This window comes from Thalassophryne amazonica, chromosome 7 (genome assembly GCF_902500255.1).
Source record: "Thalassophryne amazonica chromosome 7, fThaAma1.1, whole genome shotgun sequence".
Taxonomy (NCBI): Eukaryota; Metazoa; Chordata; class Actinopteri; order Batrachoidiformes; family Batrachoididae; genus Thalassophryne; species Thalassophryne amazonica.
This window is the reverse complement of record NC_047109.1, coordinates 107,707,566-107,727,959: the sequence shown is the minus strand read 5'-3', so window position 1 is coordinate 107,727,959 and position 20,394 is coordinate 107,707,566. Positions and strand designations below refer to the sequence as shown.

General features: G+C 43.4%; 1 protein-coding gene across 1 annotated transcript in view; it reads left to right on the top strand.

Moving 5' to 3' along the window:
• The window catches only part of LOC117514727 (CUB and sushi domain-containing protein 3-like), an 885,172-nt gene that overhangs the window by 360,024 nt on the left and 504,754 nt on the right, over positions 1–20,394 (top strand). Inside the window, exon 20 of the mRNA XM_034175291.1 lies at positions 18,341–18,556. Within this exon, the coding sequence (XP_034031182.1) occupies positions 18,341–18,556 (216 nt within the window). The remainder of the gene's footprint in view (positions 1–18,340; positions 18,557–20,394) is intronic.

The window sequence follows — 20,394 nt, the reverse complement described above, 5'->3', positions numbered from 1 at the left end:
AGGAGAGGAGCCTGAAAGCTGAAGGCTCTGCCTCCCATTCTACTCTTACAAACCCTAGGAACCACAAGTAAGCCCGCAGTCTGAGAGCGAAGCGCTCTAATGGGGTAATATGGTACTACGAGGTCCCTAAGATAAGATGGGACCTGATTATTCAAAACCTTATAAGTAAGAAGAAGAATTTTAAATTCTATTCTAGAATTAACAGGAAGCCAATGAAGAGAGGCCAACACGGGTGAGATATGCTCTCTCCTGCTAGTCCCCGTCAGTACTCTAGCTGCAGCATTCTGAACCAACTGAAGGCTTTTTAGGGAACTTTTAGGACAACCTGATAATAATGAATTACAATAGTCCAGCCTAGAGGAAATAAATGCATGAATTAGTTTTTCAGCATCACTCTGAGACAAGACCTTTCTGATTTTAGAAATATTGCGTAAATGCAAAAAGGCAGTCCTACATATTTGTTTAATATGCGCTTTGAATGACATATCCTGATCAAAAATAACTCCAAGATTTCTCACAGTATTACTAGAGATCAGGGAAATGCCATCCAGAGTAACGATCTGGTTAGACACCATGCTTCTAAGATTTGTGGGGCCAAGTACAATAACTTCAGTTTTATCTGAGTTTAAAAGCAGGAAATTAGAGGTCATCCATGTCTTTATGTCTGTAAGACAATCCTGCAGTTTAGCTAATTGGTGTGTATCCTCTGGCTTCATGGATAGATAAAGCTGGGTATCATCTGCGTAACAATGAAAATTTAAGCAATACCGTCTAATAATACTGCCCAAGGGAAGCATGTATAAAGTGAATAAAATTGGTCCTAGCACAGAACCTTGTGGAACTCCATAATTAACTTTAGTCTGTGAAGAAGATTCCCCATTTACATGAACAAACTGTAATCTATTAGACAAATATGATTCAAACCACCGCAGCGCAATGCCTTTAATACCTATGACATGCTCTAATCTCTGTAATAAAATTTTATGGTCAACAGTATCAAAAGCAGCACTGAGGTCCAACAGAACAAGCACAGAGATAAGTCCACTGTCCGAAGCCATAAGAAGATCATTTGTAACCTTCACTAATGCTGTTTCTGTACTATGATGAATTCTAAAACCTGACTGAAACTCTTCAAATAGACCATTCCTCTGCAGGTGATCAGTTAGCTGTTTTACAACTACCCTCTCAAGAATCTTTGAGAGAAAAGGAAGGTTGGAGATTGGCCTATAATTAGCTAAGATAGCTTCGTCAAGTGATGGCTTTTTAAGTAATGGTTTAATTACTGCCACCTTAAAGGCCTGTGGTACATAACCAACTAACAAAGATAGATTGATCATATTTAAGATTGAAGCATTAAATAATGGTAGGACTTCCTTGAGCAGCCTGGCAGGAATGGGGTCTAATAAGCATGTTGATGGTTTGGATGAAGTAACTAATGAAAATAACTCAGGCAGAACAATCGGAGAGAAAGAGTCTAACCAAATACCGGCATCACTGAAAGCAGCCAAAGATAACGATACATCTTTGGGATGGTTATGAGTATTTTTTTCTCTAATAGTCAAAATTTTGTTAGCAAAGAAAGTCATGAAGTCATCACTAGTTAAAGTTAATGGAATACTCAGCTCAATAGAGCTCTGACTCTTTGTCAGCCTGGCTACAGTGCTGAAAAGAAACCTGGGGTTGTTCTTATTTTCTTCAATTAGTGATGAGTAGAAAGATGTCCTAGCTTCACGGAGGGCTTTCTTATAGAGCAACAAACTCTTTATGTAGATTAGATCATTCTTTATGCATAATGACATTTTCAGTGGTCTTAGCATTAGCCTTGAACAATTTTAACAAGACCACGGTGCCTTGCCTGGATTTATTTGAAAGTTAACCAAAGTTAGTAGCATAACCAACATATATTTTACAAAAGCAAATGTTTAAACTCCTTTAGTCTTTAGAGGAAGGCCATCTAACGATCAACATCAGAATGTGACACCACTGTATTTTAAGTACAGAATTTTGAATTATGTACAGAAATAAATGCAAATGAACCAGTTTTGTATAATTAGGTTATTAAAAAACATCCAAGGTTACAGAACAACAACAAACCAAAGTTACTTGCATAACCAACATATATTTTACAAAAGCAAATGTTTAAACTCCTTTAATCTTTAGTGGAAGGCCATCTAACAGTCAACATCAGAATGGGGCACATGCACACCTGTATTTTAAGTACAGAATTTTGAATTATGTACAGAAATAAATGTAAATGAACTGGTATTGTATAAGTGGGTTATTAAAAAGACATCCAAGGTTACTGAACAACAACAAAACCAAAGTTACTAGCATAACCAACATATATTTTACAAAAGCAAATGTTTAAACTCCTTTAATCTTTAGAGGAAGGTCATCTAACGGTCAACATCAGAATGGGGCCCCTCTGTACTGTAAATACAGAATTTTTAATTATATACAGAAATAAATGCAAATTAACCAGTTTTGTATAATTATGTTATTAAAAAAAACATCAAAAGTTACTGAACAACAACAAAACCAAAGTTACTAGCATAACCAACATATATTTTACAAAAGCAAATGTTTAAACTCCTTTAATCTTTAGAGGGCGGTCATCTAATGGTCAACATCAGAATGAGGCCCCTCTGTATTTTAAGTACAGAATTTTGAATTATGTACAGAAATAAATGCAAATTAACCAGTTTTGTATAATTATGTTATTTAAAAAAAAAACATCCAAAGTTACTGAACAACAACAAAACAAAATGCTTTCATGTCATGATATAAAAATAGACATAAAATAATGCGTGACATCGTTATTTGTTCGCACGCTTCAATGAATCATCACTTTCAGACCCAGTTTTCTTCAGAAAAAACATTGGGTCAATCCGCAAACATTTCCAACTCACACTGTGTTTTTGAGTTCAATCATGAAGAAATAGAAGCCGTGTGGCACTTCAGAGTAAATCTGTGTGGAGTAAGTAGTTCTCAAAAACTGAGTGACTGTGCAAAAAGGCAAGTGAGGAAAGCTAACAAAGACAGATTACAACTGTGGGGGATTTATAGGCTTCTGTGATTGTTAAACAGTTATAGAGCTTGATGGTTAATTGGAAAAAATAAGAATTTATTTATAAAAAAAAGACATGATGATGTGCGGGGTCAACACACGTTTCCTCTTATGACACTTAATGACTTTGATACTCCAGAGTTTGACCTGGTTTAACACTGATTTATCAGTTTTATTCAAATGTTATACTTTTACACATTTGTGGCTACTTCATTCAAATACTTACATGTGATTTGCAGACATTTTTGATTGAAAGGCAACACCCTCTCTCTTCCCTATATTTAAACGTCTTTTTGTTTTAGTCAAAATGTGAAATAGCAAATTGTTCTCTTTGTGCACTGCAGTCTGTTGTCTCAGTTGGCTCAGTTTCCTCTAAAGTGCTGCTTTTGCACACCAGCAATGTCTGTCAATGACCTTGTTTGTACCCAGGGGATGCCACTCAGAGGGAAAGGCATTTACTATTTTCTTTTCACATTCACCTTGCAGTATTATCTGATTAATTTCCCCTTATGTGATCGGAAAACTGTAATTAACCACAGCAGATGGAAAATATTTCTTGGTCCTTGGCCTTTAAGGTTGAGAATCACCTGGAAGAGCTTTCACATAACTGTAGCAGATAGATGGTTACTTTTAAGAAGTGGGGATGTACCAGTTGTCTGCACGGGTGGTTGCCATCTATGACCCAAGGTGGTTCCATTGTGTAGATTCCAGATTCCAGATGTGACCTGAGAATCTCCAGATGGTTTAATAAATATTGTCCAATAAACACATTTTCTGGGATATCTCCACAACCAACTGCTCAAGCAGATGATGTAAAATTCATGTTAATCAGCTCATCATTTGCATTCATGGCAATATTAAAACACTATGAAATGATGTTGCTATATTTATTACTTACTTGTTCAACTGCTTGTTAACACAATTGACTAATCAGCCAATCACATTGCAGCAGCTCAATGCATTTAGGCATCTAGACGTGGTGAAGACGACTAAAGCTGAGCATCAGAATAGGGATCTAAGTGACTTTGAATGTGACACAGATGTTGGTGCAAGATGGATTGGTTTGAGTATTTCAGGAACTACTGGTCTACTGGGATTTTCAGCACAACCACCTCTAGGGTTTACAGAGAATGGTCCGAAATAAACAAGACATTCAGTGAGCAGCAGTTGTGTGAATGAAAATGCCTTGTTGATGTTGGATGTCAAAGGAGAATAAACAGACTGGTTGAATGGGGGACTGTGTGATGCCATCATGTCAGTATGGACCAAGATCTCTGAGGAATGTTTCCAACACCTTGTTGAATCTATGCCACGAAGAATCAAGGCAGTTCTGAACGCAAAAGGGGGTCCAAACTGGTACTAGCAAGGTTTACCTAATAAAGTGGTCGGTGAGCATATATCACCAATGTGATGCCTTTCTTTTTGATTAAAATGGACCACCATGTTTCATGCATATTGTTTGAAACAGATTTTTGTAACAGTGCAACATTCAGACAGCATAACTTTGAAACATAACTCCTCAGTGGAGGCAATTATTCATCTATTGATAAGGCACTGTTTAGCCTTTCTTCTCAGTACCTGATGACATCCCATACCATTTAAAATGGGATGCCCTCTGCGGAGGCTAGTTGGTGATTAACTGTTCATTTGGTTGTCATCTCTGGAGTAAAATCGGGCACAATCAATCCTTTTAGTTTCTTATTAATCTTATGGTTTGTGGAATTCTCCATGAAGTGAGCCAGTCACTGAAGAGGGGGTCATATTAAAACAGATTCAGCAGATGGCATTAAAATTGCAATTGAATTGAAATGCAGCAAGAATGAATATTTTGTTGGTCCTATGTTGTCCTTTTAATATTGAAGTAAGGTGTGTTTCTCGAGCCGCAAAGTGAGTTTGTTGACAGAAAAGTTTTGACAAGTTTAATTGACTAAGGCCTTTTTTGACCGGGTGCGAGCAAAATTGATGGAGATGGCCTTCACTGCTGCAGCACTTTCAATATGAATCTCTGTCAGCTTCCTTTGAGGTTTTTGAAGAAGTGATTGGATGTGAGTTTGGATGATATCATATAAACATGGGTCATAAATTGATTGATGCCTCTATATTTATGTGCATGGAATACAGAAGACAAAAATAAAAATTTGATTCAAAGCAGAAGAAAATGACACAGCAGCATGAAAATAATAATTTGTTATATTCTTACCAACATACGTTTTCTATAAATGTTCACTTTTATGTTTTAATTTGATCAGAGTTGCTGCAGGGATTAAAACCTTTATGTTTGTCCCTGTTTGTTTGTCTGTTTGTTTGTGAACAGCCTGGATCCCACAGTTTTTCATTTATCCTTATGAGATTTTTACTGAAGATTCATATCCTGTAAGGCAAAACCTGATTTAGTTTTCAAGGTCATAGCTCAAAGGAAAAATCTTGGAAAATTGGAAAAATCTCTATCTTTAATGTTGAATTTATTTTCAAATATTCGTAACTACATCAAAAAAGATCACATTCATATTCTTTCATATTTGAGAGTGTAGGATGGTATCCTCTATCAACTGACAAAGTTTGATCTGGATCTAATCCAGATTACAGATTTTGTGGCCATTCAAATTTAAGATTGAAAACCCCTTTTAATGTGTATTTTACATTATATCTTAATCAAACATGTCCCAATCACTCTCATATTTGCAAGTGAGGTGCAGACTGGCACTCACTATCAACTGACAAAATGTGATCTGGAGTTGATCCAGATTACAGATTTTGTGGCCATTTAAATTTAAGATTGAAAACCCCATTTAATGTATATTTTACATTATATCTTAATCAAATATGCCCCAATCACTGTCATATTTGAAAGTGAGGTGCAGACTGGCACTCACTATCACCTGACAAAGTTTGATCTGGATTGTGGATTGTGTGGACATTTGAATTTATTGTTGAAAAGCCCATTTGGTGTCCATTTTGCATTATATCTCAATCAACAGTGTCTCAATCACTCTCATTTATGACAATTAGATGCAAACTGGCACTCCCAATGAACAGACTACGTTTGATCAGCATCCGATCCTTATTTCAGATTTAATGGATATTTGATTTTAACATTGAAAAGCCCATTTGAGCTATATTTTGTATTCCATTTTACCTAATGAAAAGCCACTTATAACAGGACTTTGACCTTGAAAATGTTTTCCGAGGTAAAAATTTGTAGAATTGGAAACTAGTGTTGTAATGATTCCAGATTATGAGGACAGTAACATTTTATGGATAATTTCTCATTCAGTGAAATGCATATTAAGCTAAGGCATAGGAGGGGCTTTGCCTACCCTATGTGTTTAAATAATCCTTCTCTGCAAAAAAAATACTGTAGTCATTTTAAGATATAGGAGCAGTGGTAGTAGTAAGACAAGTGTCATTAATCGAGCCCTGTTCTTTGCTGATATTCAGGAAATGTTTGTCAGAGTATAGTTACACCATTTCATTGTTGGGAAAGTGTAGTGACACGGCCCCACAACAGGGGGCGTAAATGAACGGACAATGAAAGAGTCGAATATGAACACTTTACTGTTGTGAAAGAGCACAACCAAAACACAGAGGATTACAGAATTTATGCAAACAGTCAATCCACAAAGGTGACGTGTGGGCAGGCTCGAGGATAGAAAACGTCTGTCCTGAGAAGAACCGGAACCACACGATTTCCTCCGCCACCGAACCTGGAGAATACTGGAGCCGCCGAGTCCCCAGGTGGCCACCGTCTCTGAATGTCGGATCTGGTACTGCTGGCGAGGAGCAAAAACAGTAAGATGTGGGTGCGTGCACACCCAGTAACAGCAATGGTGGGAATACCACCTCCACCTCTAATCCAGAAAACTGGCACGTGCAGTAGTAATGAGTACACAAACTCACAAACTCAGCCTCCAGCTGCGAGCACTCACAGAACTGACTGCAAACAATACAGAAGCAAACACTGTCTGAAAAGACAAAAACAACGGCTGAGAAAGTTACCTTCACAGGTAGATGATATCTCGGCAATGAGGTGGAGATGACGTCCGGTTTTTATGGAGTGCAATGATGAAGTGAAGATGGGTGACAGCTGTCATGAGATAATGAGTGACAGCTGTCACCCCCGGCTGTGTCCGTGGCGGCAGCGCCCTCTCGTGCCTGAAGCCCGCACTTCAGGCAGGGCGCCCTCTGGTGGTGGGCCAGCAGTACCTCCTCTTCTGGCGGCCCACACAACAGGACCCCCCCCTCAACAAGCGCCTCCTGGCACCCAACCAGGCTTATCCGGGTGACGGCGGTAGAAATCGGCCAGGAGGGCCGGGTCCAGGATGAAGCTCCTCTTTACCCAGGAGCGTTCTTCGGATCCATACCCCTCTCAGTCCACCAAATACTGGAACCCCCGGCCCATTCGACGGATGTCCAGGAGCTGGCCTACAGTCCATGCGTGCTCCCCGTCGATGATCCGGGCAGGAGACGGCGCCGGACCGGGAGCACAGAGGGGTGAGGTGAGGTGTGGTTTAATCCGGGAGACATGAACAACAGCGTGGATCCGCAGTGAAGCCGGGAGCTGGAACTTCACTGCAGCAGGACTGACGATTTTGACGATCCTGAATGGTCCAATGAACCTGTCCATCAGTTTGGGGGAATCCACCTGCAGGGGAATGTCCTTGGTTGATAACCACACCTCCTGCCCGGGCTGGTATGCAGGGGCTGGGGACCACCGGCGGTCTGCATGGGTCTTAGCCCTCGTCCGGGCCTTCAACAAGGCAGAACGGGCGGTGCGCCACACCCGACGGCACCTCCGCAGGTGGGCCTGGACCGAGGGCACACCGACCTCTCCCTCCACCACGGGAAACAACGGGGGCTGGTACCCCAGACACACCTCAAACAGGGAGAGGCCGGTGGCAGAAGACACCTGAGTGTTATGTGCATACTCGATCCAGGCCAGATGGTTACTCCAGGCCGTCGGGTGCACGGATCTCACACAGCGGAGAGTCTGTTCCAACTCCTGGTTGGCCCGTTCTGCCTGTCCGTTCGTCTGTGGGTGGTACCCGGACGAGAGGCTCACGGTGGCCCCCAGTTCTCTGCAGAAACTCCGCCAGACTTGAGAGGAAAACTGGGGACCACGATCCGAGACTACATCAGCTGGTATCCCATGCAGACGGACGACGTGGTGGACCAGGAGGTCAGCAATCTCCTGGGCCGTTGGGAGCTTCGGGAGGGCCACGAAGTGGGCCGCCTTGGAGAATCGGTCCACTATCGTGAGGATGGTCGTCATACCCTGGGATGGCGGGAGGCCCGTGACGAAATCCAGGCCGATATGGGACCAGGGGAGATGAGGCACCGGAAGCGTCTGGAGAAGTCCTTGGGTCCTCTTGTGGTCTGCCTTGCCCCTGGCACAGGTGGTGCAGGCCTGGATATACTCCCGGACGTCGGCCTCCATAGACGCCCACCAGAAGTGCTGCCGGACAACTGCCACGGTCCTTCACACCCCTGGATGACAGGAGAGCTTGGAACCGTGACAGAAATCCAAGACTGCAGCTCTGGCTTCTGGTGGGACGTACATACGATTCTTCGGTCCAGTTCCGGGGTCCGGGCTCCGTGCCAGGGCCTCCCGGACGGTCTTCTCCACGTCCCAGGTGAGGGTAGCCACGATAGTGGACTCCCGAATGATGGGCTCCGGTGGATCCTACAGCTCTGTTTTGACTTCATCTTCGTGTATCTGGGACAAGGGCTGTCAGGGGACTAACTACCTGACTGTAGCCCTTAATAAACCTCCTGTAGAAATTTGCAAAGCCGAGGAACTGTTGCAGCTTCCTACGGCTTGTTGGTTGGGGCCAATCTCTCACCGCCGCAACCTTGGCCGGATCAGGGGCGACGGAGTTGGAGGAGATGATAAACCCCAGGAAGGACAAAGAGGTGCAGTGAAACTCACACTTCTCGCCCTTCACAAACAGCCGGTTCTCCAACAACCGCTGCAGGACCTGACGTACATGCTGGACATGGGTCTCAGGGTTCGGAGAAAAAATGAGTATATCGTCCAGATATACGAAGACGAATCGGTGCAGGAAGTCCCGCAAGACGTCATTAACCAAAGCTTGGAACATCACATCATTTTTTGAGAAATGTGAAGTTAGCGACACCAGCAACCATAGTCAATTGTCTTCCGGGGGCCAGAGCAGGCGACATTGAAGGAAATTTGAAACTGCTGGCTAAGGCTAAGCGTAAATTTGGTAAGATTGTAATGCACGTCGGCAGTAATGACACCCGGTTACGCCAATCGGAGGTCACTAAAATTAACATTAAATCGGTGTGTAACTTTGCAAAAACAATGTCGGACTCTGTAGTTTTCTCTGGGCCCCTCCCCAATCGGACCGGGAGTGACATGTTTAGCCGCATGTTCTCCTTGAATTGCTGGCTGTCTGAGTGGTGTCCAAAAAATGAGGTGGGCTTCATAGATAATGTGCAAAGCTTCTGGGGAAAACCTGGTCTTGTTAGGAGAGACGGCATCCATCCCACTTTGGATGGACCAGCTCTCATTTCTAGAAATCTGGCCAATTTTCTTAAATCCTCCAAACCGTGACTCTCCAGGGTTGGGACCAGGAAGCAGAGTTGTAGTCTTACACACCTCTCTGCAGCTTCTCTCCCCCTGCCATCCCCTCATTACCCCATCCCCGTAGAGACGGTGCCTGCTCCCAGACTACCAATAACCAGCAAAAATCTATTTAAGCATAAAAATTCAAAAAGAAAAATAATATAGCACCTTCAACTGCACCACAGACTAAAACAGTTAAATGTGGTCTATTAAACATTAGGTCTCTCTCTTCTAAGTCCCTGTTGGTAAATGATATAATAATTGATCAACATATTGATTTATTCTGCCTACAGAAACCTGGTTACAGCAGGATGAATATGTTAGTTTAAATGAGTCAACACCCCCGAGTCACACTAACTGTCAGAATGCTCGTAGCACGGGCCGGGGCGGAGGATTAGCAGCAATCTTCCATTCCAGCTTATTAATTAATCAAAAACCCAGACAGAGCTTTAATTCATTTGAAAGCTTGTCTCTTAGTCTTGTCCATCCAAATTGGAAGTCCCAAAAACCAGTTTTATTTGTTATTATCTATCGTCCACCTGGTCGTTACTGTGAGTTTTCTCTGTGAATTTTCAGACCTTTTGTCTGACTTAGTGCTTAGCTCAGATAAGATAATTATAGTGGGCGATTTTAACATCCACACAGATGCTGAGAATGACAGCCTCAACACTGCATTTAATCTATTATTAGACTCTATTGGCTTTGCTGAAAAAGTAAATGAGTCCACCCACCACTTTAATCATATCTTAGATCTTGTTCTGACTTATGGTATGGAAATAGAAGACTTAACAGTATTCCCTGAAAACTCCCTTCTGTCTGATCATTTCTTAATAACATTTACATTTACTCTGATGGACTACCCAGCAGTGGGGAATAAGTTTCATTACACTAGAAGTCTTTCAGAAAGCGCTGTAACTAGGTTTAAGGATATGATTCCTTCGTTATGTTCTCTAATGCCATATACCAACACAGTGCAGAGTAGCTACCTAAACTCTGTAAGGGAGATAGAGTATCTTGTCAATAGTTTTACATCCTCATTGAAGACAACTTTGGATGCTGTAGCTCCTCTGAAAAAGAGAGCTTTAAATCAGAAGTGTCTGACTCCGTGGTATAACTCACAAACTCGTAGCTTAAAGCAGATAACCCGTAAGTTGGAGAGGAAATGGCGTCTCACTAATTTAGAAGATCTTCACTTAGCCTGGAAAAAGAGTCTGTTGCTCTATGAAAAAAGCCCTCCGTAAGGCTAGGACATCTTTCTACTCATCACTAATTGAAGAAAATAAGAACAACCCAGGTTTCTTTTCAGCACTGTAGCCAAGCTGACAAAGAGTCAGAGCTCTATTGAGCTGAGTATTCCATTAACTTTAACTAGTAATGACTTCATGACTTTCTTTGCTAACAAAATTTTAACTATTAGAGAAAAAATTACTCATAACCATCCCAAAGACGTATCGTTATCTTTGGCTGCTTTCAGTGATGCCGGTATTTGGTTAGACTCTTTCTCTCCGATTGTTCTGTCTGAGTTATTTTCATTAGTTACTTCATCCAAACCGTCAACATGTTTATTAGTCCCCATTCCTACCAGGCTGCTCAAGGAAGCCCTACCATTATTTAATGCTTCGATCTTAAATATGATCAATCTATCTTTGTTAGTTGGCTATGTACCACAGGCTTTTAAGGTGGCAGTAATTAAACCATTACTTAAAAAGCCATCACTTGACCCAGCTATCTTAGCTAATTATAGGCCAATCTCCAACCTTCCTTTTCTCTCAAAAATTCTTGAAAGGGTAGTTGTAAAACAGCTAACTGATCATCTGCAGAGGAATGGTCTATTTGAAGAGTTTCAGTCAGGTTTTAGAATTCATCATAGTACAGAAACAGCATTAGTGAAGGTTACAAATGATCTTCTTATGGCCTCGGACAGTGGACTCATCTCTGTGCTTGTTCTGTTAGACCTCAGTGCTGCTTTTGATACTGTTGACCATAAAATTTTATTACAGAGATTAGAGAATGCCATAGGTATTAAAGGCACTGCGCTGCGGTGGTTTGAATCATATTTGTCTAATAGATTACAATTGTTCATGTAAATGGGGAATCTTCTTCACAGACTAAAGTTAATTATGGAGTTCCACAAGGTTCTGTGCTAGGACCAATTTTATTCACTTTATACATGCTTCCCTTAGGCAGTATTATTAGACGGTATTGCTTAAATTTCATTGTTACGCAGATGATACCCAGCTTTATCTATCCATGAAGCCAGAGGACACACACCAATTAGCTAAACTGCAGGATTGTCTTACAGACATAAAGACATGGATGACCTCTAATTTCCTGCTTTTAAACTCAGATAAAACTGAAGTTATTGTACTTGGCCCCACAAATCTTAGAAACATGGTGTCTAACCAGATCCTTACTCTGGATGGCATTACCCTGACCTCTAGTAATACTGTGAGAAATCTTGGAGTCATTTTTGATCAGGATATGTCATTCAAAGCGCATATTAAACAAATATGTAGGACTGCTTTTTTGCATTTACGCAATATCTCTAAAATCAGAAAGGTCTTGTCTCAGAGTGATGCTGAAAAACTAATTCATGCATTTATTTCCTCTAGGCTGGACTATTGTAATTCATTATTATCAGGTTGTCCTAAAAGTTCCCTAAAAAGCCTTCAGTTAATTCAAAATGCTGCAGCTAGAGTACTGACGGGGACTAGAAGGAGAGAGCATATCTCACCCATATTGGCCTCTCTTCATTGGCTTCCTGTTAATTCTAGAATAGAATTAAAATTCTTCTTCTTACTTATAAGGTTTTGAATAATCAGGTCCCATCTTATCTTAGGGACCTCGTAGTACCATATCACCCCAATAGAACGCTTCGCTCTCAGACTGCAGGCTTACTTGTAGTTCCTAGGGTTTGTAAGAGTAGAATGGGAGGCAGAGCCTTCAGCTTTCAGGCTCCTCTCCTGTGGAACCAGCTCCCAATTCAGATCAGGGAGACAGACACCCTCTCTACTTTTAAGATTAGGCTTAAAACTTTCCTTTTTGCTAAAGCTTATAGTTAGGGCTGGATCAGGTGACCCTGAACCATCCCTTAGTTATGCTGCTATAGACGTAGACTGCTGGGGGGTTCCCACGATGCACTGTTTCTTTCTCTTTTGCTCTGTATGCACCACTCTGCATTTAATCATTAGTGATCGATCTCTGCTCCCCTCCACAGCATGTCTTTTTCCTGGTTCTCTCCCTCAGCCCCAACCAGTCCCAGCAGAAGACTCCCCCTCCCTGAGCCTGGTTCTGCTGGAGGTTTCTTCCTGTTAAATGGAGTTTTTCCTTCCCACTGTAGCCAAGTGCTTGCTCACAGGGGGTCGTTTTGACCGTTGGGGTTTTACATAATTATTGTATGGCCTTGCCTTACAATATAAAGCGCCTTGGGGCAACTGTTTGTTGTGATTTGGCGCTATATAAAAAAATTGATTGATTGATTGATTGATTCACGGGGGCGTTAGTGAGGCCGAACGGCATGACCAGGTACTCAAAATGACCTAATGGGGTGTTAAATGCCGTCTTCCACTCATCTCCTTTCCGGACCCAAAGCAGGTGGTACGCATTCCTAAGATCCAACTTGGTGAAGATTTTGGCTCCATGCAGGGGCGTGAACACTGAATCCAACAGGGGCAACGGGTATCGATTGCGAACCGTAATCTCATTCAGCCCCCTGTAATCAATGCATGGACGGAGTCCGCCGTCTTTCTTGCCCACAACAAAGAAACCTGCACCCATTGGGGAGGTGGAATTCCGGATCAGCCCGGCAGCTAATGAGTCCCGGATGTAGGTCTCCATTGATTCGCGCTCCGGTCGTGAGAGGTTGTACAGCCTGCTGGACGGGAACTCAGCGCCTGGGATCAAATCAATGGCACAATCGTACGGACGGTGCGGGGGAAGGGTGAGTGCCAGATCCTTGCTGAAGACATCAGCAAGATCGTGGTACTCAACCGGCACTGCCGTCAGATTGGGAGGGACTTTGACCTCCTCCTTAGCATGTAAACCGGGAGGAACCGAGGATCCTAAACACACCCGATGGCAGGTTTCGCTCCACTGAACCACCATCCCAGACGGCCAATCAATCCGGGGATTGTGTTTCAACATCCAAGGGAAGCCCAAAATCACGCGGGAGGTAGACGGAGTCACAAAAAACTCGATCTCCTCCCGATGATTTCCAGACACCACCAGAGTTACAGGTTGTGTCTTGTGCGTGATTAAAGGGAGAATAGTGCCATCTAGTGCCCGCACCTGCAATGGTGAAGGGAGCGCCACCAGAGGGAGCCCTACCTCCCTAGCCCATCTGCTGTCTAGCAGATTCCCTTCTGACCCCGTGTCCACCAGTGCTGGGGCTTGAAGGGTTAAATCCCCGCTCAGGATTGTAACTGGGAGTCGTGTGGAAATATGTGTATGTCCCACGTGAATGTCTTGGCCCACCCTAAGCCCAGTTTCTAGGGGCAGGCGTTGGTGTTTAACCGATTGGGGCAGTCTCTTAGCTGATGCTCACTCGAGCCGCAGACAAAGCACTCCCCGCGGGCCAGCCTCCTCTGTCTGTTAGGTGGTCTAAATGTGGCCCTGCTCGTGTCCATAGCTTCGTCAGCAGGGGGAGCTGTAGCCACATGGAGCGTTGAGGCTGTGGAACGTGGGGAGGGCGGAACCTTTTTCGGACCCGGAAGGGAGAGGGACGGCGCGTCTCCTTCGTCTCGCTCCTGATGGCGTTCCTCTAACCGATTGTCTAACCGTATAACGAGATCAATAAGCCCATCTAAATCCCGCGGTTCTTCCTTGGCTACCAGGTGCTCCTTCAGGACCGACGACAGTCCGTTTATGAAGGCGGCGCGGAGCGCAACGTTATTCCAGCCGGACCTCACAGCCGCGATGCGGAAGTCGACTGCATATTCGGCTGTGCTCCGGCGCCCCTGTCTCATTGACAGCAGCACAGTTGACGTGGTCTCTCCTCTGTTAGGGTGATCAAAAACCATTTTGAACTCCCTCACAAACCCAGTATAAGCGGTAAGGAGCTGTGAATTTTGCTCCCAAAGCGCATTAGCCCAAGCGCGTGCCTCACCACGAAGCAAGTTAATTACATAAGCCACCTTACTGGCATCAGACGCGTACATTACGGGACGTTGTGCAAAGACGAGCGAACACTGCATGAGAAAGTCCGCGCACGTCTCCACACAACCCCCGTATGGCTCTGGGGGACTTATGTATGCTTCAGGGGATGGTGGGGGGGGGTCGTTGAACGACCACTGGAACGTCTATGTTCTGCACCGGGTCGGCAGGAGGAGGAGCTGCAGCAGCGCCCTGAGCGCGCGCTTCCACCTGCGCGGTGAGAGCCTCCATCCTGCGATTAAAGATGACGTTTTGCTCGGTCATCAGATCCAACCGAGCGGTAAAGGCGGTGAGGATTTGCTGCAACTCACCAATCACACTTCCTGCAGACGCCTGTGCACCCTGCTCTTCCATTGGTTGTCCAACAGATGGTTGACGCCCCTCGGGATCCATGACGTGGCCAAGATATCCTGTTGGGAAAGTGTAGTGACACGGACCCACAACAGGGGGCGTAAATGAACGGACAATGAAAGAGTCGAATATGAACACTTTACTGTTGTGAAAGAGCACAACCAAAACACAGAGGATTACAGAATTTATGCAAACAGTCAATCCACAAAGGTGACGTGTGGGCAGGCTCAAGGATAGAAGACGTCTGTCCTGAGAAGAACCGGAACCACACTATTTCCTCCGCCACCGAACCTGGAGAATACTGGAGCCGCCAAGTCCCCGAGTCCCCATGTGGCCACCGTCTCCGAATGTCGGATCTGGTACTGCTGGCGAGGAGCAAAAACAGTAAGATGTGGGTGCGTGCACACCCAGTAACAGTAATGGTGGGAATACCACCTCCACCTCTAATCCAGAAAACTGGCACGTGCAGTAGTAATGAGTACTTATCAACAGTTTGGCATGGGGAGCGAAGACGTCAGCTCTCCACGTATCACAAACTCGGCCTCCAGCTGCGAGCACTCACAGAACTGACTGCAAACAATACAGAAGCAAACACTGTCTGAAAAGACAAAAACAACGGCTGAGAAAGTTACCTTCACAGGTAGATGATATCTCGGCAATGAGGTGGAGATGACGTCTGGTTTTTATGGAGTGGAATGATGAAGTGAAGATGGGTGACAGCTGTCATGAGATAATGAGTGACAGCTGTCACCCCCGGCTGTGTCCGTGGCAGCAGCGCCCTCTCGTGCCTGAAGCCCGCACTTCAGGCAGGGCGCCCTCTGGTGGTGGGCCAGCAGTACCTCCTCTTCTGGCGGCCCACACAACATTCATGATGTGTTCATGACATTGTCATAGCATCACTTACACCACAGAAATGATAAGCTGATCTGCGTAACCTCTTGAGCCCTGATGGTTATGGAGACATCCTCAAAAAGATGTTTTTCTGACTGAATTTATGACCGTATCTATCACTGTAGTAGGAGTCAAAGCTGACTCGTACCATTAAGGATATATACAAGTAGACTATTATGTGACAGTAATAAATACCAAAACAAAAAGAAAGTAGTCCCTGTGTCGACAAGGACGCCAGCTAAGAGGGTGAAAATAAAAATTAAAAAAATAAAAAAGCACACTTAATATCAAAAGTGCTCATAATAGCATTAGAATTTCAGAGTTTTACATGAGTCAAAGAAAATGTTGAGTCAGCGTCAATCACATCAATGCATCTGCATTTAAGCTATGTGCAGGGTGCAGTAAATATGACGTGATAATGTGAATGACAGTGAGGAATTGCATCAATGCCACCTAGCCCCCAAACTACAGGTGCAGCCCTATGTCCCTAATGGACTGTATTTTGGACTGTTCTGCACCAAAGTCAATCATCCAAAATCATCCAAATCATCTGTACACCCCCACCCAAGGAATATTCCTGCTAAGTCAAATCTGGGAATATACACTGATGCCATGTGTCACCACATCCACCACACTGTGGATCCGCCCCAGGTCCTAGATGGCAACCATCCACACAGACAATCGAACCAACCTGTCAAAAGTAACCATCTGTCTGCATCAGCCAGGTGAAACGTGGGCATCTCCTTGATCTTCTCTAGCTGCTGTGGTTCTCAACACCGAGGCACCTGTCTGCTGGATCATGACTAGCAAAAGATGTCACATCACCAATGTTGTAGATGATGTTTCCTCATCATGCAAGTGATACATCTTATCTGACTCTCCCAAAGTTGCCATTCATTTGACATAGCTATTCCAGCAGTGCCCAAAGATTGTCCAAAGACACCTAGTCTATAGTCCATCTATTGATGAAGGAGATCAGACAGGATTCTGAACGGACTATATTTGCAGATGACATTGTGATCTGTGGTAAGAGTAGGGAGCAGGTTAGGATGAGCCTGGAAAGGTGGAGGGAGATATGGTTTGGAGAGAAGGAATAAAAGTCAGTAGGACAAAGACACAGTATGTGTGTGTGTAAAAGGATATCTGCAAGAGTGAAATTGAAAGTTACAAGAGCAGCTGTGTTGTAAGGCTTATAGAGACAGTGGCACTAACAAAGAAACAAATGCAGAGCTGGAGTTGGCTGAGCTGCAATTTTCTTTGGGAGTGACAAGGATAGACATGATTCAGAATGAACATATCAGAGGGACAGCTCAGGGAGGATGGTTTGGAGAAAGAATTTAGAGAGGCAAAACTGAGATGGTATGGACATGTGTAGAGGAGGGACTCAGGGTATATATGGAGAAGGATGATGATGATGGAGCCAGGCAGGAGAACAAGAGGAATGTCTAAAATGAGGTTTATAGATGTGCTTAGGGAGGACATGCAAGTTGTTGGTGACACACAGGAAGATGCAGAGGACAAATGGAGATGAGGAGCTTTTGTGGCGACTCATGACAGAAGCAGCCCAACTCAAAAGAAGGGGAATTTTGGGGTTTGACAATTAGGCTATTACATTTTAATCCCATCTGTTTCTGACCATTGCAAGATTATTAAGACTTTTGTGGGGGTTTTTTTTTGTTTGTTTGTTTGTTTCCTTTGATGAAACATAATAGTTGCTTTTTTCAAATTTGGTTTTGTTCTTTTTTTTCCAAACACACCTAGTACCAAAGACATCTAGTACTTGCCTTAGATCACGGGTTATTCCTACAAAGTTTAGTGAAAATTTGATCACGTGTTTTGTACAAAACAAGCAGAAACATACAGTACATGCAATTGCATTTCTCAAGAATATGTGAAGTTGTGACTGACAGTGGCAGTGTTGAGAAATGTTGCTTTTTTTAGATTGCTAAAGATGGAGACTCACACCCTACTTTTTCTGTGTCATGCTCAAATCTTCTCTATCACCCCTTGTAACTTTCTGCACCACCAAGGCAAAAAAAACGTTGCATTATATGACAAAACATGTTCAACTTGAAGTTAACTGCATTCATTTTAGGTCTGTACTCTACAGTGAAATCAATCGATCAATGAGTGTTTTTTTTTTGTAGGAGTCTTCCTCTTCATCGTATTGGTTCAGCATCACATACATATGCAAATCATACTGTCGCCAGAGTTTTTCCTCAGAATTCATATCTTTGTCTGGTTCATATTTTCCCTGAAAACTGCCAACACTGTTCCTTAATCTCTTCTTCAAGGTGTCCAATTCACTTTCCACTCGTTCCACCTGGAAGATCACCATGACTATCTTCTGATAACTGAGAACGGCAGCTTCGCTCAGCCGCTGGCTCGACTCACTGGCTCAGAGAGGCCTGCGCCAGTTAATGCCGGGCTGTATGGGAACTTCAGGGCGCAGCTCCGCTTCATTTCTGATTTCTCGATATCACTGCAAGGATTCAACATCTCATTCTCTGGTGAGTAGGAACACAAAGGTGCAGTCTGTGGGATTGATGAGTATGAGTGGGGGAAAAGGAGGCTGATGTTATGAAGAGAACAGAAAGAGAAGTACTGAGGATGTTAATGTAGTCAGCCAAGTTGTTGAAGTTGCCATCAGGGTGGTGGATAAAGCAAGGTGAAAGCCAACCTAACAGACTGAGACAGACAGCTTACTCAGTGATGAGATCAAAGGAGCTAAGCCTTTCTAAGCGTGTGTAGCGTAATGTGAAGAGTGATTTGTCGGTCAGAATAGGAGCAGGCATAAGGTAGACCGTGCCTCAGGCTGTACTGATCAGAGGAGGATAATTAAGAGACAACGAGGTCACTCAGGTATCGAAAGTCTGGCCATGACTGGGAATGATCATCAAAGAGTGTCATGTGGGTCAGTATCCTCATGATTCCGGGGGGCAGGATGGACAGAAATAATGGGTCTCCCCATGCAGATCTCACATAATGGTCAAGTTGAGAGACGTGGAAATGATGGAATGATGGAGAGCTTGGGATTGATAAAGTAGAAATAAGTGGAGCGAGAGGGTCTGCTTCCTGCGTGTTCTGGCTGAAAGCTTGCTGAAGTGAAGCTGAGCTTATACAGCCTTGAATAATCATGAAATTAAGTTAAGTGTGTGTCCGTTTGTATCCCCTAATTAGCATCTATATATTTACTTGTTTTCAATCTTTTTTGACCTTTTAATGAAAAATTGTGAGCATTGTCAATCCACATCCCAGAGTTGGATGCTGATACAACATTGTGGTCTGCTATAATCCGTAGACCTACATGGATCTGCAAGCTGTCATCATATTCAGTGTAATACTGCTGTTGACAGCAATAAGATCTTTAATGGAAAATGGATTTTTATATATCTTTTCCATCTGAAAATGATGTTTGAAGCACTTTAAACCCCCGTCATACTCAGGCACAGTTTGACTACATCCCCCAAATGTGCATGGATGCAGTAAAGAGCTAACACGATGTGGTAGGAACACAAAAGAATAAGGATGTGATATGGTCTCTGATCGTTTAAAAAATACATAGTGATGATGTGGTGAAATCACACATTAAAGACACATTAAGAATTTAATAAGGATGTAGTAATGACTGTATTAACCCATTAATGGCATAATTAAATTTCGTAGGGATATCTCCCAACAACAGTTTGGACTGCTTAATGAAATGTGTCAGTTGCTGTCCATAGTGCTGACATGCAGCCCAAAAAGAAAAAAAAAAAAATTCTCCCCCACTTCCTTGTACAAAGTGAAGTTTGCTTCAAAGCATGCGCAGGCATGACCCGCCACACGGAGCATATTTGAGTGTGTGTTTGGGCATGTTGGGCAGGAGAGTTGTTTTTCTAACTCTAGTTTATTGTTGAACCTACATGTGGACACAAATAAACTTGCAGAATGAATGAAAAAGTGCATCACATGGCACAGTATTCTTAAGGACTGGATGGACACAGTGACATTGTGGTACAACATGTGTACTGCAAAGTGATCGCAATAAGAATGAATTGCATGTGGCACGCATGTAGTAAGCAATTAATGGGAACATGTTCAACACTGAACATGGCACAACCATACACAGGATGAAGTATGGACTTGAAAATAGAACATTTTTCCATTGTGTCCATGTTCCCACTGCATTCAACAACATTTTCACTTTTTGTAGTTTTCATCTGGGTGTGACGGGGCCCTTACAATGATGACTGACTGAAGGACTCACTCACTCGCTCTCTCACTGTATCACTCTTTCTGTCTCGCTCTTCAATGTCAGTGTGCCAACTGCAAACTGGAAGCAATTTGGACATGAATCACCTTCCAC